The sequence below is a fragment of the Malaya genurostris genome, chromosome 2 (genome assembly GCF_030247185.1).
Source record: "Malaya genurostris strain Urasoe2022 chromosome 2, Malgen_1.1, whole genome shotgun sequence".
In the NCBI taxonomy this organism is placed as follows: Eukaryota; Metazoa; Arthropoda; class Insecta; order Diptera; family Culicidae; genus Malaya; species Malaya genurostris.
Genome location: NC_080571.1, coordinates 307,954,174 through 307,978,452, shown reverse-complemented (window position 1 = coordinate 307,978,452; position 24,279 = coordinate 307,954,174). Strand labels below are relative to the sequence as shown.

Below are 24,279 nucleotides of genomic sequence, written 5' to 3'. Positions count from 1 at the left end.
TTGGTTCCGGGGGTTAGACGTGAGCCGAGACTTTATTCGTGTAATGTCAAGGCTCATGTCTAATCATTATATGTTCAGCGCGCATCTCCGTCGTGTGGGGCTCGCTGAGAGTGGTGTCTGCGTTTGCGGTGAGGGTTATCATGACATCGAACATGTTGTTTGGACATGTGTCGAGTATTGTGATGCCAGGTCCCAACTCATAGGTTCCCTTCGGGCCCGAGGTATACCACCCTTCGTACCAGTCCGCGACGTCTTGGCAACTCGAAATCTTCCTTATATGACTCTCATCTATAACTTCTTGAAAACTATCAATGCTCAAATTTAGTGCTCTCCCTATCTCTTTCTCGTCTACAGCTCTACCGCACTCTTCTTTACGTTGCTGGAAGTATGGCCTGTGTAAACGATGCTTCGGAGCATGCACCTGCCTTGAACTGACTGAGTTGCTGGAAGCTACCCAAAAACGTCACATCAACGTCAGAACACACCAACGAAGCATCCCAATCCAGAATAATCTCTTCATTGCTACAAGCTGAAAAACATGAAGATTCATCGAACGCAAAATGTGTCTAAAAGATGTATGCCACAAACCAATGATGTATTCAAATTTCAATTCAATACTGTGTAGGTCCCACCCTCCCTATGTCCCCTTACTAACTGGGGAGTATGCCGCCCCGTAATACGGCATCCCTTTCTCTCCCCCTAACAACAAGACAATCGGCCACGTTAAGCTAAAGCAAATGAGCCTAATAAAAATTTTATTTGAAAAAAAAAAAAAAAAAAAAAGTTGGCTTTCTATATAGCAGAGATGCAAGATCTGCAGATTTGTCTGTAAATCTGCAGATTTCAGGTATAGTACTGCAGACATTTTTTGTTGTGCAGACTTTTGAAAATCGAGTTTTTCGCAGACTTTCGTCTAAATTTACAGTTTTTTTGAAATTGCTGCGACCGTTTTTTTTTTTTGCTCGCCAAATCAGTTTTGCGTGTCATACTTAATAAAGAAATGCTGCCAGCAATTCATGCTTGCTGACTGCAGATTTTTTTCACATTTACAGACTTTTGAAACCCTGTCTGCAGATATTTGAAATTTTTGCCTGGCATCTCTGCTATATAGTAACAGTTACCATACTTTTTTCTGAGTGTAAGATGAAATATCAAATTCGAAGAAGTGAGGTTGGGTACTGTTTTCATATCTGGGAAATTCTTTGTTTTTATGGTTGGATTTTGAGATTAATTGATAAATTATGATCAAAAGTTGTTTTACTCGTCTATTTACTCATGTTTTATCAGCTAAATCAAATCTACATGTGAACTTAAAATTTAAAATGTCATCCGAAATTTTCAAGTGTATAAGACAATTTTAAATCATATGTTTGATGACAACACGTGAATAATCACTTTTTTTACCCATATTTGCAAGGTTTTGCATTCGATTACCGAAATTTCTCGTCAAAAATATTACCGAACAAATGAATTAAATCTTAGTGTGTAGCAAGTTTGAGTTTCGGTACACTGAAATTCATTTCATTAATTTAAATTTAAAAGCGATTTTTTAATGATTTCATATGCAAATTCACTAAGATGCAAGATTAGATTATTTTACACTTAGCTTCGATGTGTTTTTCCTTTGGCTGTGATGTGTTTTGCTATTGAATCGAAGTACCGTGTTAAACACTTTATTTTACAGTGGAAATGAGTAAAACACAAATGTATGTGCAAAACACTTGATTCGGTCAACTGTGTTTCAATTGAAACCCTAAGATTCTGCGTTTATTTTTCATACAAAAACAAGTTACGCAAAATTGATTCTCAGGGATTTTTTTAATTGGCCGTATGGCAAGTCAAGACAAAAATTCAGAAGGTGGGGAAATGGGTTCCTCATGAGCTCAACGATAGACAACAAGAAAAGCTAATTTTTTTTCACTTGATAGTGACGGAAGGTGCGAAATAGAGCTATTTTGAGAATCCAAAAAGCAGAAAATCATGGCCAACTATCGAAATCAACTGCAAAATTTAATCGCATCGGAAAGAAAAACTGTTTCTGTACATTTGGTGAGATCAAAATGTTGGCTTATAACACGAATTTCTCAAGCTAGGAGAAACTGTAGATACTAATCGCTACCGACAGTAAATGATGAAACTGAATCAAGTATCGCTAAAAAAACGACCAGAATACTTCACAAAACATGAGAAATTGTGTTGCAACACGACAACGCAAACAGTGAAAGCTGCGAAAAACATTCTAAGGTTTAGTTAAATCCTAACGAGTTGTCAAAGAAACTTTCATAAACCCGCAATTTTTTTTGTCATGGAAAATATGTTCAACAAGGAGTTAGATAACCTACACCATTTATTACTCGTAGCCTGGAGTTAGATCCAATTAAATTTCAAGAATAAGTATTGTATGATTCGGCGAAATATAATTATTCACCCAATAAAAACACATGCAGTTGCGTACTTTGAAAAGATTACTTTTATTTTAATTATTTGGTAAGGACGGGAAATACTTTCATGGTTTCGCTTTGTGGACAGCTATATTTGTCGGTGTTTTCGCTAAGGAGGGACCATCACTAATTACGAAAATATGTAATAATAAAAATCCTACTTAACAAAACGTAAGCTATACATCAAATTGTCTTTAGTTTACAAATGTTCGATTTGTTAAAATTTCTTGTTAAGACTCGATTAGGTTAATCATTGCACTAACAGTTACTACTATTTCAGCTGAGATCGTTTATAACAGCTCTGCTGGCTTGATTAGTCAAAAGTTTTACTATCAAAAAATCTAGAGAAAATGTAGTTGCCATTTTTCGATGAGACTATTCACTTCTAGATGCGTAACAGTGAGCTAAAAGTTGCATTTGTGTGTCGGTGCTGTTTGATTTTTTGTTTTGAAAATTTTAGAAAAGAACTCTATCTATTTGCCACTTCTGTAATCATGAATGATACCGAGTAAAACATTTAAAAGCGTTACTAGTTTCATTTTCTTGCTATTGGCCATTAAGTGTCTGTGTTTGCACTTTTTCTTCCTTAAACTTTAGCACGCCTACGAGAATTTCCCAAACAGCCCGAACGGCTGAGCAGATGACGTTTCCATCCTCCGTCCAAAGGCAACAACACATCGTCATGGCATAGTGGGCACCGAGCGGCTCCAGTTGTTAGTTCTAAAAATAAAGAATTACATTATATTCAAAATATTCATTGAATTACAATTCACCTCGGCAAAAGTCCTCCATCATATGATATTCGTACAGATCTTTATGAACCGACTCCGTACAACGTTCGCAGGTCACGTAGCTAGTTTTTGCTTCGCATTCGTCTGCAATGGGTTAGTGAAACAATTAGTAATGATAGAGCTCAGGATTTCATCAAATTCGTACTAATTAAGTGAGGTGTCAATGCCGCTACCTCCAGTATCTGACTGCACTGTGGGCACTTAGTCAGCACTGGGCAAGACTTCCAATAGTGCTTATCTAGCTGAGTAGGATCACCGTGACAAATCCAGTCACAAAATGGACAACGTCTAAAATATACCAGAAGCTACTCTACTGAATAAGTTCCCTGTAACTAACTTCCACTTACATCTCATTATCGCTTCCCTCAAACGAATCCGAGTTCGAACTCTTCCTCGAACTAGCGCCGCCATTTTCCGAGCCCATGAATCCTGTAATACTGTCATAAATCATTGTTTTCGGTTGACTCAAAGTTTGCTTCATTTTCCCATCCAAATCCTTCCCGTTGCAGTCCGGCTTCTCGTAGTAGGAACTTTCGAACCTATCTTCGCCAGACCAGTGATGATGGTGACCAATTGCGTGACCACTTTTGCTTTTGATGATTCCGGCCGAATCTGGACGTCGTACCGGACTAGAGTTGGAATCCTGCAATTTCAATGAACTGAGTTCTGATTGCCAACTAGAGTGAATACCGTCGGAAAAACTGACAATCGATCGCCCGCCTCCTCCTGCACTGTCATGTCGTAGCCCTCGACTACGAATTTCTACCGGTGGTGAATTCTTCGAGCTGTTCGACATTGGTGGAGAGCAAATGCCTGCGAACGTTGTCGGTCCGCTGAATTGTTTGCTTTCTAACATTTCTTTTTTTCGCTGTAATAAATATCACTGATAAGTTAGTATGAACCGGGGAGAACATGACCTACCTGTAGATCTATTTTATCAAACTCCGTAAACAGTTGTCTGTAAAGTAGGTTTCTTCGAGTAATATCATCATCTGGAGGCAACTGCTTCCTCACCAACCTAGGATTTACCTTATAAACTAAGAGAAGCACACGTTCGGCAACCTTTCTAACCGATTCCGCTGGATGATGAATTCCAGAGCACCCCGATTCGGACAGTGTCCTACATGCCAAACCACTCTGTTTATCGCTGGAGATTCCTTGACTAAGAACTAACTGTTCCAACATCTGCATACGGCTGAGAGCCAAACGTGGATGCGTTCCGCTTCCAACTGGCCTGGACAAGGCTGGAGCGATCAGATGTTGATCTCTTACCTCTTGACATGCCGCGATACTCAAAATCGTATGTTGAGCTAGCGTATGTACCCTAGCCGATGGGTCCCCACTTTTAGATAACAACTCCGGTAAAAGTCGATCAACCGATCGAGAAACTTCGCTAGGCGAAACACTGAGCAACAGTGAAAATCTCAATGCTAGCAACTATCTAATCTAATCACATCTTTGTACTTACCGGTTTGGCACAAATTCCATGAATAATACCCTTACGGTTTCAGTCGCTTGACTAAATACGGAAAACACCGCATCCCGGACACCACGATGAAGCAACAGGGTAGCACTTCGGCATATCTTACCGGGACCCGTCGAGTGAACGTCCTCGCCGTCACGCTTCAGAATACTTCGAAGTCTCACAAGTCCTTCTTCACGATCAGTGAACTGTCGCGAATAGATCAACTCCACCAGTTCCATCCCGAAAATTAAGATTGGTAGAGCAGCCTGTCGTTTCTCTCGATCGTTTAACTTTGAACGCACCTTTCCTGATTCGCTTTCAATCATTGCTGTTCCCTGGCATTCTCTCAAGAAATCGTTCGTATGGGAACTGTAAAATGTTAAAAACAAATACAAATGCAAGTTAATCGCTGGAATCTAGATCTGGTAAGAAAATTACTGCCTTAAAGTAGAGATCGCTCGTTCATCGTAGTCTTCGTAGCTGTTGCGAGGAGCGCTTTTGTTGCGGCGACGCAACGAGCCCGTATTGGTAGGCGAACGCATTGGGCTGCGCCCCTTGTGGCTCAACAGAGGCGAGTTCGGAATATCTTCAGGTCTGGTAAGGTTATGCTGAGACTTACAGGTTGGCACCTCCACTGTTTTACTCAGTGCTGAAGTAGAAGCGGCTGAACTAGTGGTCATCGAATCGATCGTATCTAATAACGATTGTTGTTTAACAGCTACCTCTGCCATGATTGGCAAGGAACTCTCGGATAAAGCACTTGCTACATCTTGTAAGCTGGGAGGTGAAGGCAGCGTCGGTTTAGATGCATACAATTCCGAACAGGAATCGTTACTTGTCATACTCTTATCATTCTGTAGGAGAGTGTCTACCTTCAATTGATCGAAAACGGCTTTCCTATACATTTCGATTTGCTCTTTGCGGAGACGAGCTGTACTGAAGTCTTCCTGCTGAACTGCTTGACGTTTCGCTAGAGCATACCGACCAAGCCGTTCACCTGCTGTTCGCAATGCTGTCATGCATAGTTTCAGTTTCCGTGCATATTCGAAACGTTCATCTGAAGATGTGAAATGTAATGTGAATTAGATGTCGAAGGGGTCAATTGTTTACAAACCTTGCACAGCTTGCAGCTTCAATGTTTCCATCTTTCGTACTACATCACAGATACTCTCCTCTACATACATCGAGTACGATAAATCGTCACATGCCGAAGCTAGTGTATTGGTAAGTGTTTCAACGTTCGTTGGCGTAACATTGAGAAGCGCTGAGTTGGACTGAATCGACGCTAACTCCTCATTCGATAGTTCTTCGCCCAGAATGTTTATAGCGAGCAGTGCCACTTGATTATTTTCGTTGAACCTATTCTGAAACGGAGGTCCCAGTCGCAGTTTCAAATGCGAACCTACTTTTGGTGCGACCGTAACACTTTGCAGCTCACGAGAAGCATAATTGGTACTCGAGTTATCGGACAGCGCCACGAAGCCCATATAATCAAAGCTCTGACTGGACGGAGTACTTGGCGCACTCTTCGATGAATAGTGTAACCACAACTCGATGCGTTCCGCTGGAAGGGAGAAATACTGATTAAACCATGCTTTCTAAGTCCAAAAGGATCACTGGATCAAGCGATTTCATTGCTTCTTTTCGCGACTAAAATCAGTATCAACCGATTTGTTAAAAAACAAAATAGTTTTCCACTTCAAAAGTTCATTGACAGCGGAATGCAAAAAGTCCTAGTAATGTACGGAATCTAATAAAATTGGCTGAATGGAACGTGAAGTGCATGGTAACTACATACTATCGATTTCGCGAAGTATGATGTACTATAACTATAGCTATTCGTCTCCGTAGCTCTTGACGTACACAGTGTTTTAAAAATCGTAAAATAGTTGCCACGTGTTGGTCGGTAGTAAATAGAATATCAAACTCAAAACAGAACGGAAATTCCTTAAGAGATTTTGTTCATCTATGACACACCAGTGAACGGGCATTATTTGCGCAAACTCGCTGCAATGATTCACCCTTTGAGTGAAATATTTTGGAAGATTCACGGATATTTTGATCCAACATCATCAACTTACGAATATAGTACTGATGTGCCAGCACCTGTATTCGCACTATCCGGGCTGGGTTGAAGAATCGCAAAACAATTTCTTTTGGTGACACCGGGCTGGTGAGATTCGAACGCCATCCGTGCACCGTCGGGCTGTGACTGTTCAACTCACTAGCAGGATACTCAGAGTCCTCATCTGGAATCAAATTGTTCTATTATCTGTACATAAACTGAGCTCTTACTAAAAATCATCTTTCTACAAGCAAGTTTGCTCCAACCGAACTAATTATTGTATCCCTTACCTGAGGCAAACACCACTTTGAATGGTATCTTCTTGGCCATCGTTAAAGTTTTCAACGGATTGAATTTTTAATGTAGCCTTCGAATTAGTTTACGATGCTAAGCTGAAACTGTCCCTAAATTCTACTACTTTCCATTAATCGATATTCATTCACTTGCTTGTGCTCAAATAATAACACGTCAACTTTCAGGACAGTGACGATTTTTACGATCTCGCTTATCATATCATCTTTACTTCATTTGTATCATACTGACCGTCGATGTGCTACTTCATTCTATGAGTAGCAGTCTGGCTGCGCCTGGAAGGTATGCACAGCAGCAACACAGCAAGTATAAAAGAATAAGAAGAACAATTTCTGTGCCAAGTTTTTCTTCCCGTCGATGATATAATGCGGAATATCACATTTTTACACTTTGCTAGGATCAGTACAGTATTTGTATTAAGCTCCAATTGACATGAATGATTTTAGTTCAGACTTTTTAGATTGTTAATGAGGAAGAGTCGGAAGCCACTTGAATATTAGATTACAGAAAATTTCTCATTTCTGAACAGTAGTTCTTGTTTAGTTGCAATGGAAATGAAGAATAACCACTACTCAACATGCACCAAAAATAACACCCAGCGAAATTTCGAAATAATATGGGAATTCACCAAGAAACACTTTTTGCTAATTTTCTAATGGTACTATATTTTATCCTTGATTTTTTTCAATGCGATGACAGTCCTTTCTGATCGGTGGCTTGCAGGAATCTGTGGAATTTCTAGAGTCTAGTAGACAAGTGAAAAATATCTGTCAAAGTGATTCATTACTGGTGGTCATGAGTGACGCGTGCGCCTGCAGGGTAGACCACACGACCATGCCTGTTTGTTTACATTCATTGTCGGCTTCGAGCACATGCTGATGGGTGCTTCATTGCACTATTCGTGCAACACGATTCGCGTACAAAACAAAACCGAGCACAGAGACATAATTTTCGCACATGGCCGTTTCGATGGTAACGCTTGTTGCTTATTTGTTGCATTGAATACAGAATGTTCATTTCACTTGTAGAAATTTAGTTAATCGTAATAAACACAATTGAGCGGTTTACTGGTTAATTTTTGTTGTTCAATGGGTAAATAATTGATAGTATTTGCGCACATTTTGTTTCTTCTATTGAGAAAATATTCAATTTAATATATTATAAATGTAAAACTAACGAACCATATAATATTTTAGGGAGTGCTGAAATTTGCGTAAATAAAGGGTGATTTTTTAAGAGCTACAGGATTTGATTTTCAACAATAACACAAAAATTTTGAGAAAATTGATGAAATCTTTATTGGAATCGATATAACGATCAATATCTTTTAATGTTTGTGTATGATTTCATGCAATTGTTGGCCGTGGTTCCACTTTAGCTGACCCATGCGCAAGGTTCAATTTTGGCACACTGTTTCCAACATATCGGCTGGTATTTCACGAATTATGCCACCGACCCATAATCCACAAATGGTGACTTTTTGGGATGCATTGGTAGCTCTTGCAATGCTTCTTGCTGGTCTTCACTTCAGGTGCGAAAATTTTGCATGTTGACGTTTCCATTCAACCAGAAATGAGCTTCGTCGCTGAACACAATTTTTCAATAAAAAGTGAGTTTTTCTCCAACTTAGTCCAACTTAGACAGCGCCCATTCATAATGAAATTATAGACCAAACGACGATTCATGTTTAAATTATAGACAAAACTGAACAAGTTTGACAATGACACAATATACGATTTACGCGTGATCTTTAAAAAACAGTGTAGTCAAAAAGATAGCAGCAAAAAAATCACCTTTTATCTACTTATAAGCAAAGTCTTGGCATTACATTCCTTTTGTGGAATTTAGCCTTTCTGTTTCAACAGACTTCGCAGCCGATTCTTAGTGTACAGAATCATTGCATGGATAGTACAATGGATCCTACTGACACTAAGAACCCTTCCAGGTCGGGGCTCGAACATACGACAACTGGCTTGTAATACCAGCGTCCTATGCATTAAACCGCCAACCCGGGACGATCTACTTTATCTACTTATCCTAATCCCGAAGCCATCTTTCAGTGCTAAGCAATAATTTTTCAATGTTACTTTCATCAGTCATAGTACTAACGGATTTTGAATTTCGAAATATCCGAAAAAATATTATGGATCATAAACTTCCGGTAACAATTTAGCGCATGTTCTGTTTATAAACGGTTTTGGGTTCTTTTGTGATAATCATACCTTTCAAAGAGGTACAAATCGGAATTTAAAAAATGAAAATTTATGCATGCATTATTGACGACTATATTTTCCAACTTTTTCGATTATTTGAGCAATATTGTTAGAAAACGAGAAAAACCACATGTAGAAGACATTGGCAAAAAACGGTGTGCTCTGGCTGGTAACTGTACAGAGATCGAAAGATGCCTGTGATTGTTGTAAGAGACATTGCGGGGTTCGACGCGACTCACTAGCAGAATTCCACGCTTTTCGTGGAAACTATAGAACTGTAGCTTTTGAGAGAAATCACAATTTCTTAATAGTAGAGTTGTAAAGCTTCAAATCCTGCTCGAGATATGCCTCTCTGGCTAAAGTCTTCTACATAGAGAAGCTTTTCGTTTTATAGCCATCAATGTAACTTAAGATTAGAATTTTATTCCCTGATACGAATTGATATTTTGAAGTAACTATACTTAAATGCTTCATTCCAAATCAAGCATGCACAAAAATGTAGAATCCGAACGTTAAAGGTAGTTGCAAAAGAATGTAGTCATTAGTTTTCTATAATTAACTTTTTGGCAATAGTCCTAAAACTTTGGAACTTTTTGTTATAAGATCTAGCATTGAATTCTCGATGTTCGAGCTCCGACCTGGAAGGATTCTTATACCGTTTTTCATTAAAAAACACTGGTGGTGTGGATTGCTCTGATTTTGCATTTTCGATCAGAAATGCAATATTATGACGGTGTTTCGTTACCATTTTCGCTCGAAAGTGCAAATCCAGAACAATCCACGCCACCAGTGTTTTTCAATGACAAACGCTATTAGTGTGAATACCCAACTAACCAAAAGTTCCGATAAATGGGACTGATTTGGCTTAAGCAGCTCTCTAAGCAACCTATTTTTTAAGTAATTATCCACACTTGAAAGTTCGTGCCACACAACCGAACGAACTTCTATAAGCTGCTTCTAGAATCATTGTTCAGCTTCTATGCAGCGAAAAAGTTCACGCGGAACTTGTTCTGTACTTTCAAGTTGCCAAAAGTACCACGCGTACTCTTAGCAGCGAGGAAGTTCACGCGGAACTTGTTCTGTACTTCGAACTGTCAAAAACTGCCACGTGTTTTCTTAAGCAACTAGAAACGCGGAACTTGATCTGTACTTTCAAGCAGTGTTGGTGATTGGTGATTGCTATCTATATTGTATACAACATTTTCAATCCGGTAGAAGATGCTACAAGAACTCGAGTCTCTCAATGCATGAGCCGCCTGAGAATTTTTCTACATTCCTTCGCTCCACTTAATACTCTGAATATTTCACGGCCCTTAAAAAAAATTACAGTCTGATAATGATCGTTGCTGTGTGGAATTTCCCACAACTTATACAAAGATTATATGCACATAGTTAGAATAAGCGGCAATAATAAAATGATTCTATCGCAATTATCAACTGCCTGCATAGAATCGGATCGCGAAACGAGAATAAGCGACCGTTTGTTGCTTCAGAGAAGTTCGCCACAGCAGCGTGCTAACCTTTGATTCTCAGAAATGTCACCGAGAGAAATACGCTCTCGCACTGGTGTCGATTCTATGTTAAATGAGCCATACCGGGTTTTTGTTGTTGCGATGATTTCCAACTCTCTTTGATGGCACTGATTCAATCGTTGAAGAGTTGGGAGTGAACGTTCTTTGATACGATAAAAGCCATCCTTGCTTTCAAGTTCTCAAAAGTTCCGCGTGTACATTTAAGCAGCAAGAAAGTGGATTTTTTAAATAATTGTGAAACTTCTGGTTGCTTGGGTACGATCGTAGTACTAGTGAGTTCCCAAGTCAGGGGCGCATTCGCCCCGGGTGCAAAGTTTTCTGGGGGCGAAAAATAAATTCTAGTGATCTTTTTTACCAAATTCCTTCCAGAGATGGGCTTATGGAAACATTTATTTTTTTGTTCACTAAACCTACGATGGGGGCGAAAAATCAAGGGCCTAGGTTTTCCTACACACTAAGATTCAATTCCGCTGTTCGGTAATTTTTTTGATGAAAACTAAAATCAATAGAAATTACCGATATTCCGGTACATGAACGTCATTTTACAATAATTATGCAAATTTTTACCGGACGATCAGTTTTCATTACAGATTTCTGTAAATAGATATACAATTCATACGGTAAATCTGAATAGTCGCCGAGTACGGTAAAACCCATACCGTCCGTATGGTAAAATAATCTTTGAATAACCGAACTTCTGTAAATAATGATTGTCGTGAAAACTAACTGTCAATAAATAATAAAATTTTGAGTAAGTGTCTTTTTATGAACCAAACGAAAAAAATCTTGTAGAGTTCATCGAATGGATTGAGGTACAGGTGCTAAAGTTTTCAAAACATTAGAACCATCACAATCTTTTTGTTAACTTATAGGCAGAAAATATTTGTGTATCACTAGTCCACTTACTGCCTACACAAATCGATCGAGGGTAATTTCTGGTGGACTCGACGGATTGTGCAGTGTTTTGGAAGGTGCTCATAAGTCCGGTCAGCCGGAACATTTGACCATTTTTTTCGTGGAATAGTCACACCACACCGAATATGTGTGAATATGTGTAGATTTTTAAAATTTGAAAATAAAAGAATTTTAACCAAAGGAAAATAAACAAACAAAAAATTACAGAACAATCAGTTAGATCCATTTGGTTTACAGTTTACGGTAGTTGTTTGACAGTTCAGCAATTACCGAACGATCGGTAATCAATTCAATTACAGAACTGATTACCGAACGTCCAACTGTTGAAAATTCGTGAAATATTACCGAATTCTGTGAATTTTTTTAAGTGTGTAGGTACGCCACTGGCAGCAAGAGTTCATAATTTTGATAGAATGAATGAGAGATGAACAAACAACGTTTAATCTATTTGCGGCTCGCGGATTCATATCGTTCTGACTAATGACCTACAACCAGAGATCAACGGAGAGGAAAATCGTTAATTTGGATACGAGATAAACTTGACAACAATCCTGGCATCGCTTGCATTTGTATTTGTGTGCGAGTGACTATTAAGGTCTGAGGTCAGTGTGTTTTAGAGGGCTATTTTAACGCTTCAAATCTGATTTTCTCAGATACGGTGACGAATATAAAAAAAACCAACTGACAATCTCTTAGAAAGTTAGTTTAGATTATTCTGTGAAAATTTTAGAATGATTTACTGACTTTAGCGGTCGGGAAAGTCTTTTTGCTGCAGGAAGCTATGCAATGCTGAAAACGTCAACTTTCAACTTGTTCATTGAATATCTCGCCTTCAAAGACATGCATCAAAAATCTATCCTAACAATGTCTAGATAACTTAATTTAGTTGCGATTAGTGCATAAACACATAGGTGTTGTCGCGATAAAAATGAAGTGAATGTTATTTTTGTGAAGGTAAGTCGATTTCTTCGAACGCGCCATTTTTGTCGTGAATACGACTTACTTTACTATGGGGTGCCTTTTCAAAATTAGCCATATGGAAGAATGGGCAGAACTTAATCGTGAATATCTCGACTTGTATTAAAGGCAGCAACATAATTCTTTCACTATTTCATCAAAAATATAATCAGGAATTTAGGATAATATTTTGAACAGTGTGAGATAACCACGAACAACTCAAATATTAAGTTTTCTCAAATTTTGAAAACAACGCGGAAAACTCTGTTCTTTTGCTTGGGTTTTTCGCGCAAGGACGACGATTTTGAGGTAGTCAGGCACATATCTTCAACTGCCTGCGTATAAAAGGGGAGCCGTCTTCGAAATTCGATCATTTCTTCTTGTGCGTTGGATGCAAGCAGACGTCGTGGGACCAACAGCTTCGGAGAGTGCACCTTCTGCGTGGTTAAAAACCTCAAACGCTCAGGTCGCAACTCTCATTTAGACTTCAGTCGTCAGGTGGAGCAGTCGTCGATGAAAGCAGACCTTTTGCGTGGTAAAAAACCTCAAAAGCTTGGGTCGTGCTTTCATTTGGACTTCAATCGTCAGGAGCAGCGGTCGTCAATAAAAAAGAGCAGATATTTTGCGTTGTGCCAAACCTTAAACGCTTAGGTCGTGCTCTCATTTGAACTCCAATCGTCAGGTGGAGCAGTCGTCGATGAAAGCAGACCTTTTGCGTGGTGCCAAACCTCAAACGCTCAGGTCGAAGTTCTCATTTGCCTTCCGGTCGTCAAGGCGAGAAGACGCATTAAACCAGTTTCGCATCGTTTGGCACTGCGTGCGGATGTGTCGGTTTGTACGCAAAGCTAGTTTCAATTTAAGCAAGAACAATTGCATCAGCTACTGGTGCTTTGCATTGGAGAGAAAGAAAACAAGAAACGAAAAGTGGACAACATTATATAAAATCAGCCGTTCTAATGGCTCTAAATGTTATCTAAAAAACTATTAAGATTACTTCTTTGAAATTCGCAGGTAGAAATCATCAGTTTAGTGAAAATCCAAAATAATTTGATTTGGTTTGTGCACTTTTCGCTGTGCGAAAATCGTTCGAGATAAATGTTCCGAATTGTGCTAAATATCGTAGGGAACTCCATAATTTGGATAATCGACGTCAAAACTCGTTGAAAAGTTTAGTAGTGAAAAGGGGGAAAGTTTCGCAATTCACACAATCGATCAACTATCAATTCGAATTCGAAAGTGTAAAGAAATCGTGTCAGTTTTATTCGTATTCACGACATCCAGTTATGTCTCTGACATTACACACCCGTACTTTTTCTGCTCCAGTTTCCTGGTAATAACGAAAAATGCGAGATAAATAAAATCGGATTAGCAAGGCTGCCAAACAAGCGGTAGCTTCATTGGATTTTATGTGATGTATTCAAACTTGTAACCGAAAACTTTCTTGTCATCGAGAGTCATTTTGCACATTTGCGAGAGAGCATGGAGATGCTCTTATGTAATACGCAGAGCGAGGCACGTGGTTATACGCGACCTACTGGCCTCAGCCCTTAATGGTCGCCTTAGTTTGCTTGTAAAGTGTCACACAAATAGCAGAAATAAAGTGTATCAATCGGTTTTGCTCAAATTCAGCATAAAGAATTTGTGAATTATATCACGTTTCTTTCAAATATCATATCTCGGTTGATTTTTCATAAGGCCGTAAGAGCAAGTGGCAGTTTTTCTTTGTTCACTCTCTCTTTCGATAATTGTGATGTGATTAAAAAGATTTTCTTGGATTTCACAGTTCTGTTTGAAAGTCGAAAGTTTCGAGCATCATTCTATGCAAAGAGTTAAATGATAAACGTGTAAACCGCTTGGTAATTAATAGAAGAGAAAGTGAACAAAGAGAAACTGTCATTTGCTCTTACGGCCTTCTGAATAATCAACCGAAATATGATATTTGAAAGAAACGTGATATAATTCACAAATTCTTTATGCTGAATTTGAGCAAAACCAATGGATACACTTTATTTCTGCTATTTGTGTGACACTTTACAAGCAAACTAAGGTGAACATTAAGGGCTGAGGCCAGTAGGTCGCGTATAACCACGTGCCTCGCTCTGCGTATTACATAAGAGCATCTCCATGCTCTCTCGCAAATGTGCAAAATGACTCTCGATGACAAGAAAGTTTTCGGTTACAAGTTTGACTACACTTACACAGATTTTTTAAAGTTTGTATGAGCTTGGATGCCTATTATTACGTCATGTTTGATTCGGAATAGTGTAACTGTTGCTAGCGGAAAGCGGATTTCGATTGAAAGATCAAACAAGAAGGGGATAGCGTCCCAGCACAGAGAACAGCAACCAAGTAGAGATCTCAGTGTGTGTGAGACAAATTTTACGGTTGTTTGGCAGTGATCACCAAGTAGCAATTCGCCTGTAGAGACGCTTTGAGCAACCCAACAATCGCGCTTGCATACAATAGTAATTCATGCTTGCAAAATCGTACGCTACGGTGATTTTTATCTTGTATGTCTGTTCTCTGTGTTCCCAGTGGTTTCGGTAGAGTTAAAAATATTTGTTATATTAGCTTCCGAGGCTTCGAGCACATTCAGTGTTTATAAGCGAAGCGTTTATTTAGCTTGTTTGATATAATATATTTTTTCGTTATTTATTACGAGCGTTCTGTTTCGTTTATAGTACGACCGACTCGTACATTTTTTTCGTTTTGAAAGAATTATTACGGAGAACCGAAATTTCCTTTCAATATGAGTTCAAGTAGGTGGTCAATAAGTGCGTAAAGTATTGTAATTCTTCAAAAACTTCTTTTGAGTTGAAGTAGCCTTATATTCGTGTTTGTAATTCATTAGTTCGTAACACATCTGTGAACAACTTTTATATATTTTTGTCCGGTCAAGAAATTTATCAAAAGCGTTCGAAGAGTAATTCCCGCTAATTTAATGAGTAAATTGTAGCTTAGGTTCCAGAGATCAGAAATTGTAATTATAATATCCATTGAAATAAAACCCAATTGTAACAAAAGAGTCATTCTAATCAATTAACATTTGTCTATTTCACGACGAAAGAAGCAGTGTATCGATAGTATAAGTGACAGAATTAATGATGTGAGTCGCTGGCGGGCGATTTTCCGTACTGCTTTTCCCACCAAACTACGTATTCCTGCTTGCGTTTCTCACGGCGAGCAAAGTATTCCGGGTATTGAGCCTTTTCTAGTGGATGCCAATAGTCTAGAACCCAATCCGGTGGGATCACCTCGCGTTCGAAGGCAACACCGCCTGGTGACATCGCGACTGGAATAGAAAATATATTGTCAATTATAGCAAATAATTCAACTATTAGAAAACAATATCAATCAATTATTGTAATAGAAATCGCTAATGAGTTTTATCATTGAAAATCTTGGAACGAACAAAGCATATTCGTTGAGTTAGTCGTTCGATTGGTCTTTTGTAACGCAACGTTCTTTTAAAAACAAACTTACATTTTCTAGGCTGGAAATGCTGCGTTTCAAACAGCTCCCGTTCGCCATCAACCAGTAGTTGGGAAATTTTTACCGGGTCCTTTTCGTTTTTGTGTTTATCAAAGCGGGCACGCATCAACGTAGCCTGATAGCGGAAAATATGTCTGCGAATAAACCGAAACGAACGGAAAACCGACAAATCAATGACAATAAATTACATAAGCTACCAGACATTTCAGAATCTCACCTGCGATCGTACCAACATTCCAGACTACGCAGCGATTTTTTATACAGTGAACAAACCCGCTTGGTGTGTGCTATTACCGCTGCCGATGGTGCCGACATGGTTTGTCGCAAAAATCACTAGCAATGCAACGCACTAATGGGCCCGGGATGAAGATTTCGCCAAACAATTTTCATGAATACCCACAGCACCAGAAGACGATTATTTTCTGTGATGACAGTCGGCGGGTCTTCGGATGGATAGGTAACCCTTTGCGTTAGGACCACCTTTGAATACTCTGTTCACCATTTCGATACCTATCAGCAATTTTGACAAATAACTGACTGTCCTACCCCTCGCCAAATACGCTAAACAGCGTATTTATTTTGACGTGGAAGTTGTTTGGTTGGTCGGCGATTGTTAGAAAACATCAGTGAACAACCGAGCAAACACGATTTTTGTAATTTTAATTGCATTTTTATTAACTACAGACTCACACCGTATATTTCATTAAAGAAAGGTAAGTCAATGAATGTTTTTTTACATCATATTAATTATCATATTGCTGGTGATTTAGTTCTGTTTCAAAACAAGAAACCATATAATTTTGTTTTAGGATACAAAACATTACACGGTCAATTTAATTCTTTCCAATCACAATGACCGCTAATAAATATTCCATTCTATTGCCAACGTACAACGAGAGAGACAATTTACCCATTATAGTCTGGTTAATCGTGAAGTATATGACAGAAGCGTAAGTTCCGTTAGCACTAAACATAGACCATTGTTCTTTGATATCCAAATGCATTTCAGAAATATCGATTACGAGATAATTGTAATTGATGACGGGAGTCCTGATGGCACCCTGGATGTCGCCAAACAGCTGCAGCGAATATATGAAGATCGAATTCTCCTAAGACCTAGGGCCTCAAAACTGGGACTTGGAACAGCCTACATACATGGCATAGAGCATGCCAACGGAAACTTCATTATAATCATGGATGCTGATTTAAGTCATCATGTTAGCAACTATCGCCAACCGCTCGATCTCTTTTTTGTAACCGGTTTTCTATTATCTTTTTCTACAGCCTAAATTCATTCCCAAGTTCATCGAACTTCAGCAAACGAAAAATCTCGACATTGTAACCGGTACACGATACAACGGTGACGGAGGTGTTTACGGATGGGATTTCAAACGGAAACTGATTTCACGAGGAGCTAACTTCTTATCTCAGCTATTGCTAAGACCGAATGTGTCAGATCTAACTGGTTCTTTCAGATTGTATAAAAAGGATGTACTGCGGAAACTCATTTCGCGTTGCACCTCGAAGGGTTACGTCTTCCAGATGGAAATGATTGTCCGAGCTCGTCAGCTGAATTATACCGTAGGTGAAGTGCCAATTTCTTTTGTAGATCGTGTTTATGGCCAGTCCAAACTAGGTGGGTCGGAGATAATTCAATTTGCTAAGAATTTGTTGTATCTGTTTGCTACCACGTGATGTAATTCTAAATTATGAAATATTATAGAAAATGAAATCGGAAAACTGATTATTAATTTGATTACCACTGTTTAAAATACACTGAAGTCTATTTTATTTATATTTAAAATACACTGAAGACTTTTTTTTATTGGAATGGATATACTTACTCTGTAATATTTCTAAGATACGTGATAGAAAACCTGATCCAATCAATCTCACGAAAATTCTTGAAGCCATTTTAGTCAAAACCTTTTTATTATATGCTTGACACTTAGTATTACCGCAATGGTCAGAGAAAAACACCCCTATTCTGTACGTTGATCGATTCGAAATGTTCCGATCGAATGTGCAATTTTAATTCCGCATTTCGTTCGAGTTAGGTATGACCTCGTATATCACTCGTTCGAGATGTTCAATTTTCGAACATTATTCGATCGACTTGCATTACTTCTGTTCGGTTTAGAATCGTTCTAATTTGTTTATACAAGTGTGACGGTTTCGTTTACTAAGAAATTAATAATATAAATAATATAGAACGTGTAAGTAGTGTTGACAGCTTTGATGGTGAAAATATAAAAAAGTAAGCACATGTGCATAAAACTTTTATGCCTTTTCAAAAAAATGAGATAACAAATAAAAACAAAATTTGTTTATTTAGTAATTGGTTATATAAAATTAACATGTTCTACATACACTAATGATGTGATGTGAAGTGAAGCCACCATCAGTTCAAGGACTTGCCAGTGGATGCGGGTAGACTTACAGTAGCCCCGATATGACTCATCCATTCACCTTCTTACTATAGCTGTTACCGAAAAGCGAACAAAAAGGGTTAGGCGGATATGTAAGTAGAGTCACTTACTCGTATTCCGCGGGAATAAAAGATGCTCTTCCAACCATAATATCCAGTGCATGGATGAAGCATATCGCTATACATGCTTGAACCCGCCTGATGGTTTGTTTGAGAAGGGCGCGTCAGACTCATGTCAAACCTTCAGAAGGAAACAGATTTCATTCAAGTGACTTGGGCTAGCTATCCACAATCCCTCGTCCAGTCATCAATTCGTCCGATGCCCTGATGCTCCCTCCTCTTCACGCTCCCGTGCAAACTGTTTTATATTGATAAATACAATGAAACATAGTGTAATGAAATTAATATAACATAAAATGATATAATAGATTACAAAATAATATAATATAACATAATATAATATAATATAATATATTTTAATTTAATATAATATAATACAATGTTATATAATATAATAGAATATATATTAAAACAGAATATAAAATAACAGTTAATGTAGAGTGTCAGTTATGCTCTTCTATCTTCGCAATATTGCAGGAAGTAGAATATTTCTCTTCTAATAACAATAATATCCACATCTATGAAAATAATATATGTTATTATTATTGATGACAAATTAATAATAATAACAATAAATATAATAATGAAAATAATAATAAAAAACAACATAATATAGTACAATGAATTATATAATAAATAATAGAATGAATAAAATGATATGTTGCGATATGCTATGATATTCTATTACTTCAATTTATATGTCATTTCTCATCCTCTCATTCTGCCATCAACGCATTCCCTCGACCAATTGTCACCACAGACACACGTGTAGACATGAAACAGGAACCAGTGAGGATCAAGCTCACCTTGTGACGACCTTGATAGTTAGTTAAAAGATTACTTTAAAAATGATAACTTATAAGGAAAACAAATTTATATTTTGCGCAAAGGTACGTAGTACTACTCATAATAAACCATATAATATAATATAATATAATATAATATAATTTAATATAATATAATATAATATAATATAATATAATACAACATAATGCAATACAATATAACATAATATAATAGAATACAATATAATATAATATAATATAATAAAATATAATATAATATAATATAATATAATATAATACAATATAATATGATATAATGCAATGCAGTATAATACCATACAACATAGTATATCATAACATGAAATAGTGTAAGACGATAATATATGAAAAAATATGCTATGATACAATATAACAGTTAATGTCGCAGTGTAAGTTACGCTCTTCTAATAATAATACTAATAATAATAGATGATGTAATAAACAACAGAATTATATGTTGTAATATACTATGATAAACATTGCACTTTAGGATGAGCTTCAACCTACAAGCCATTTCGCACCCTCTCATTCTGCTACTAACGCAGAAGGCGATAGCACCCAGTCGACGCCGTTCTATTGACCAAATGTCATCATAGACGCTCGGGGAGGCAAGAGATAGGGACTTGTGAGGACTTAGTTATCTCACCATTTGACGACCACATGTTCAACATACACTAATGCACATAAAAATGAAATGCTATTCTATATTCAGTAAGAAAATTGAGTCCAGATAGCTCATATTTCCATTCCTAGAATTATATTTATATTCTTCCGTTGAAAAACTTCTAGCCATACTCTAAGAGCATATCCGGGAGTGTTCTAGTTCTAGATGCATAATTTATGTCAGTTTTAATATTTAAATCTGGAAATTATAACAAAACAAACAGACAGCCCCAGTAGCGTTTTACCAAACACATCATATTAACAAGATATCCAGCTCTCACATATCCCGAACAAATCATTGGCAACATCCTTTTTTGCGAGCATGGTGTCCTCAGACGAGTTCACATCGAATCTCGTACATAGAAGTAGGGGAGAGAAATGTCAAATTCGTGCGCGCCAAAATAGTAGCACTGCGAACCTATTTAATTGACATGATGTGTTGAATGTGCTACCAAGCGATGGCGTTGCTGAACTGAAGATTGATTCCGCTCCAAGCTGACAGGGTCTGGTTTTACTCATGTTTCAGAGCAAATTCAGCAGCTGCAAGATTCATATGGGTGGTCTATAATGTAAATGAAACTGAAACCACGACGTAAAATACACTGGTGGCGTGATAAGACAGTTTTGGTTGTGTTAGTAATTTTATCACGAAAATAAGTATGGCGCACCGGGATTTAAGCATGTAAACATAAACAAACGACCATTTCAGATCGGGATTTCACTTCTAAGTTACTCCAGTTGTCGCGCAGCCTGGCGAATCTTTGGCACTAATTGAAAATCTGGACATTTTTTCTTCAAGGGCTTGCAAGGTAACGTCGAAATATAGAAAATTGTACACACATCCGATTCTGTTCATTTCGTTGGAGGAAGGATTTGGCGGATAGCACTGTGGTATCTATTACAGTTATTATGGATAATGGAGTGATTGTACTGTGGGTGGCATTTCAAATGCAGGTGATGAAAACGATTGAAACATCCCGGAACAAAACACCACATTTCACTGTCAATATTTTCGCAAACAGAACCAACTCTAAGTATTTTCATAAAAGCAACTCCCGGAACGTCATTTGTTTATGTTTTTTCTTCTTCACGTCTCTCTGTTATTCCAAAATAAAATGACAACCGCACTAACACATAGAAAAACGTGATCACCAGGGTATTTTACATCGTGAACTGAAACAAACGTATCCCCAGCAATTGGCACATTATCGCAAAGCTGATTTACCGGTAGCGACACCTGCCAATGAAAAATGGAACCAAGAAAAGGAAATTTTCATATCGGCAGTAGTGATTTGCAACATTTTTATCGTTTATTCAAAAGTACAAATAGATATCAGCAAAAAAAAGTACGCTCGGAGTAGAAGAAAATCGATTTCAAAGTGATTACTACTACATTTTTTAGTGCAAATTACGATTAAACATGGAAAATCTTCAGAAATTGGGTAAGGTTAGTGTGAGGTTGTGAATACCTTCCTAAATATATCTAGACATTCGTTGGAAGCAAACTAGTCACAACAATACACCCCTGGAAATAACACGAGGTAGTGTGATGTTTTGTACCCATGGTAATGTGTTGTTTGTATCCATGGCGATACCACGCTTATTACTATTTAATCGTAGTAAGCGATCAACGAACTAACTCGTCCTCTTTCTTCTTTGGTCGCTTGAACAGGTAACACACATTATCAAATTGTCTCAGCTTGGCTGGGTGATTCCAGACTCTCAATAAAAGAAAACTCACAGTTAGGTTTTTTTCGGATCAACCTTTTTTTTTAAACAGAAACCAGTGTAATGTTGATTTCTCGAGTACTAGAATGTATAGCGATCGAGTACTATTAGTTTTGGATACTTTATTTGTTATTTCCAGGCATTTGAAAAATGGTATCAAACCAAGTTTAATGCTTTATTCTGAATAAACGGTAGATTTCGCACAATGAACTAAGATCAACATTACCACTTCAGAGTAAAAACTGTTTCTTCACTTCTACTATGATTTTTCAAATAAATTTGCCCGTTTTCAAAAGAAATCGTTGAAAAGGTGGAGTAATTAGAAATTTTCCTACCGATTCGACAGCTCTTGCTGAAAGTATCATCTCTAAACAAGCAGTGCCTCTACATTCCAGTTTTGCGACAATATGCCAATCCGTTTTAGTTTTATTTATTCGACCAGTTCTACTGTCAAATTTAAAACTGGTATACAATGCCGTTCTATTTTTTCTATATTTGAAACACTCAACCGTCCAACGACAAAAGGGCCTAACTGCAAATGAGAGCCTCTCTTTGTTTACTTTCTCTTTTGATTATTACAGAGCCATTATTGCAAATTCTCTAAAGTTTCCAATATAAATCAAAAGCTTGTAGTTTTACCTTGAAAGTTTTGCGAAGAGTAAAGCGTCAAATATAAAATCAGTTCGGTAAATCGCGAAAGAAAAAGTAAACAAAGAGAAACTGTCATTTGCAATTAGGCCCTTTTGTCGTGGGACGATCGCACTGATAAAATGCTGCTGGAGCTGCCATATTATTTTGTTATAATTTCTAGATTTAAATTTTAAAACTGACATAAATTATGCATCTAGAACTAGAACACTCCTGAATATGCCCTCAAAAATACAAAAAATAGAACGACAGTGTATAACAATTTTAAAATTGACAGTAGAACTGCTCGAATGAATAAATTAGAACAGCTTGCTGGAGATACGTTTGTTCCAGTTTCAGTTCTATTATAGATCTGTCCAAAGGGGATGACATGGTTGAGTTAATTCCGATTCCAGTTGAGAAGTCAGTCTTGTGATGAAAACTCGAAATTCTTCGAAATGCACATAATTCTTTATTAATTCAAACAAGTGATAATAGAACCACATGCATTTTTACAAAATAATAACACAAATATCTCAATGCAGAGAAATAACTGACAGCTCAATAACAAAGTTTTTTTTACCAACTTGAATGTTTTTTCCTCAGAATTTTCTCTACTTTAATTCTTACTAGTCAGGTTCAAAACGTGAGCACCTTTTTCATATGGTAGGAAATCAAATGAGAGATAAAAAAATACTGGCTAGTATTGACAAAGTGGTCATAATTTTTTCATCGTGATTTTTGGCAATCGTCAACTTTTGTCATTGAAAGGTGATAGATTTTGTTCATATAATATTACGAGACACATTTTTTTTACAAATTTATTTATATTTTGACGGATCCATGAATGCACTAAAAAAATGTTTAGAATACATATACTCATTTTATCAATGGTATTCAAATTAGAAAATAAAAGTCCGTGTTGATCTATTGAAAACATCAATAGCTCCTGCAGATTAGACACAATGTATTTTCCTGAAAAAAAAAAGGATTATCAGAAATGTGTTATGCACCTGGGACATTTAATATCTGTAGACATTAGGATTTTTTAGATGAGAGCAAAAAGGTTTTGAAACTTCTTCCTTGTGTCATTTCTTTCCTGGCGAATAGTTCTAATATTCACATTTTCAATACATGGAGGCAGAGATGGCATTTCACCAGAGTTATACACGCTAGAGTCAGATTTTTGCCACACCGAGGATGCAAAAAACGAATCACCGCACAAAGAGGAAAGCGCACTTCTTCTCAGTGTCGAATAGACAGCATTTGAGTGTGTGCTTGTGGTTAAAGCAGCTGGCGCGAGTGAAACACATTCTCTTCGCATGAATCGCTCACACGCGCTCTCGTCTAAATACACCCAAGTGACCACTGGCGCGTGATGGTGAGCGAACACTTCTGTGAACTTCAATTAATAGAGAGTAGATCTGGCCTTGCTATGAAAAATTTGCAAGGAAAACCGAAAATTTTACGATAAATTGTTTTATTTTGCTGATTTTGCGTGTCCACGCTTCATCTACGAAAACCATACAGCAGAGTGTTCACCGGCGTGTACACCTCTGTGAAAGTATCTGCATCCACCACAGAGAATTTATTAGCTAATGCTCTAGCACTTTGGTGCGATTCGGTGGAAGAGGTAAAAGGAAATAAACAAACGCACTCATGATGCGTGCACACTTAAACAACAGTGGTGTATAAATGTGAAAGAG

General features: G+C 37.6%; 3 protein-coding genes across 6 annotated transcripts; 1 reads left to right on the top strand and 2 right to left on the bottom strand.

Moving 5' to 3' along the window:
• Positions 1-2,447: 2,447 nt before the first annotated feature.
• Positions 2,448-7,819, bottom strand: LOC131431015 (centrosomal protein of 104 kDa). 3 transcript variants are annotated; one of them, XM_058596402.1, is made up of 11 exons: positions 7,053-7,819; positions 6,779-6,946; positions 5,812-6,261; positions 5,136-5,754; positions 4,701-5,066; positions 4,154-4,637; positions 3,939-4,100; positions 3,580-3,875; positions 3,378-3,520; positions 3,215-3,316; positions 2,448-3,161 (listed from the first exon to the last, which is right to left on the bottom strand). In XM_058596402.1, exons 1-11 carry the CDS (start codon positions 7,090-7,092, stop codon positions 3,028-3,030), a joined length of 2,964 nt encoding a protein of 987 aa, XP_058452385.1. In that variant the 5' UTR covers positions 7,093-7,819; the 3' UTR covers positions 2,448-3,027. The 3 variants fall into 3 exon arrangements, with proteins under 3 accessions (XP_058452385.1, XP_058452383.1, XP_058452384.1); XM_058596400.1 differs by having other exon boundaries at positions 3,580-4,100; XM_058596401.1 differs by having other exon boundaries at positions 3,580-4,100; positions 5,139-5,754.
• A 7,901-nt stretch (positions 7,820-15,720) lies between these two features.
• LOC131431014 (NADH dehydrogenase [ubiquinone] 1 beta subcomplex subunit 9) lies at positions 15,721-16,623 on the bottom strand. The gene is made up of 3 exons (XM_058596399.1): positions 16,401-16,623; positions 16,175-16,317; positions 15,721-15,983 (listed from the first exon to the last, which is right to left on the bottom strand). The coding sequence occupies exons 1-3, from the start codon at positions 16,496-16,498 to the stop codon at positions 15,790-15,792; spliced, it is 435 nt and encodes a 144-aa protein (XP_058452382.1). The 5' UTR covers positions 16,499-16,623; the 3' UTR covers positions 15,721-15,789.
• Positions 16,624-16,756: 133 nt separating this feature from the next.
• Positions 16,757-17,976, top strand: LOC131431013 (dolichol-phosphate mannosyltransferase subunit 1). 2 transcript variants are annotated; one of them, XM_058596397.1, is made up of 4 exons: positions 16,757-16,896; positions 16,993-17,133; positions 17,193-17,400; positions 17,468-17,976. In XM_058596397.1, exons 2-4 carry the CDS (start codon positions 17,036-17,038, stop codon positions 17,876-17,878), a joined length of 717 nt encoding a protein of 238 aa, XP_058452380.1. In that variant the 5' UTR covers positions 16,757-16,896; positions 16,993-17,035; the 3' UTR covers positions 17,879-17,976. The 2 variants fall into 2 exon arrangements, with proteins under 2 accessions (XP_058452380.1, XP_058452381.1); XM_058596398.1 differs by having other exon boundaries at positions 16,954-17,133.
• The last annotated feature ends 6,303 nt before the right edge of the window (positions 17,977-24,279 follow it).

What these genes read in the sequence shown, in the direction of transcription:
- LOC131431013 (XM_058596397.1), top strand. Translation starts at nt 17,036, where the DNA reads ATGACCGCTAATAAATATTCCATTCTATTGCCAACGTACAACGAGAGA. An exon ending in GTGAAGTATATGACAGAAGC is followed by an intron (nt 17,134 to 17,192) that starts GTAAGTTCCGTT and finishes AATGCATTTCAG; the next exon opens with AAATATCGATTACGAGATAA. An exon ending in ATGCTGATTTAAGTCATCAT is followed by an intron (nt 17,401 to 17,467) that starts GTTAGCAACTAT and finishes CTTTTTCTACAG; the next exon opens with CCTAAATTCATTCCCAAGTT.
- LOC131431014 (XM_058596399.1), bottom strand. Translation starts at nt 16,498, where the DNA reads ATGTCGGCACCATCGGCAGCGGTAATAGCACACACCAAGCGGGTTTGT. An exon ending in GAATGTTGGTACGATCGCAG is followed by an intron (nt 16,318 to 16,400) that starts GTGAGATTCTGA and finishes GTTTATTCGCAG; the next exon opens with ACATATTTTCCGCTATCAGG. An exon ending in GCATTTCCAGCCTAGAAAAT is followed by an intron (nt 15,984 to 16,174) that starts GTAAGTTTGTTT and finishes TTTCTATTCCAG; the next exon opens with TCGCGATGTCACCAGGCGGT.
- LOC131431015 (XM_058596400.1), bottom strand. Translation starts at nt 7,092, where the DNA reads ATGGCCAAGAAGATACCATTCAAAGTGGTGTTTGCCTCAG. An exon ending in CAAAGTGGTGTTTGCCTCAG is followed by an intron (nt 6,947 to 7,052) that starts GTAAGGGATACA and finishes ATTTGATTCCAG; the next exon opens with ATGAGGACTCTGAGTATCCT. An exon ending in GAAGCTGCAAGCTGTGCAAG is followed by an intron (nt 5,755 to 5,811) that starts GTTTGTAAACAA and finishes TCACATCTTCAG; the next exon opens with ATGAACGTTTCGAATATGCA.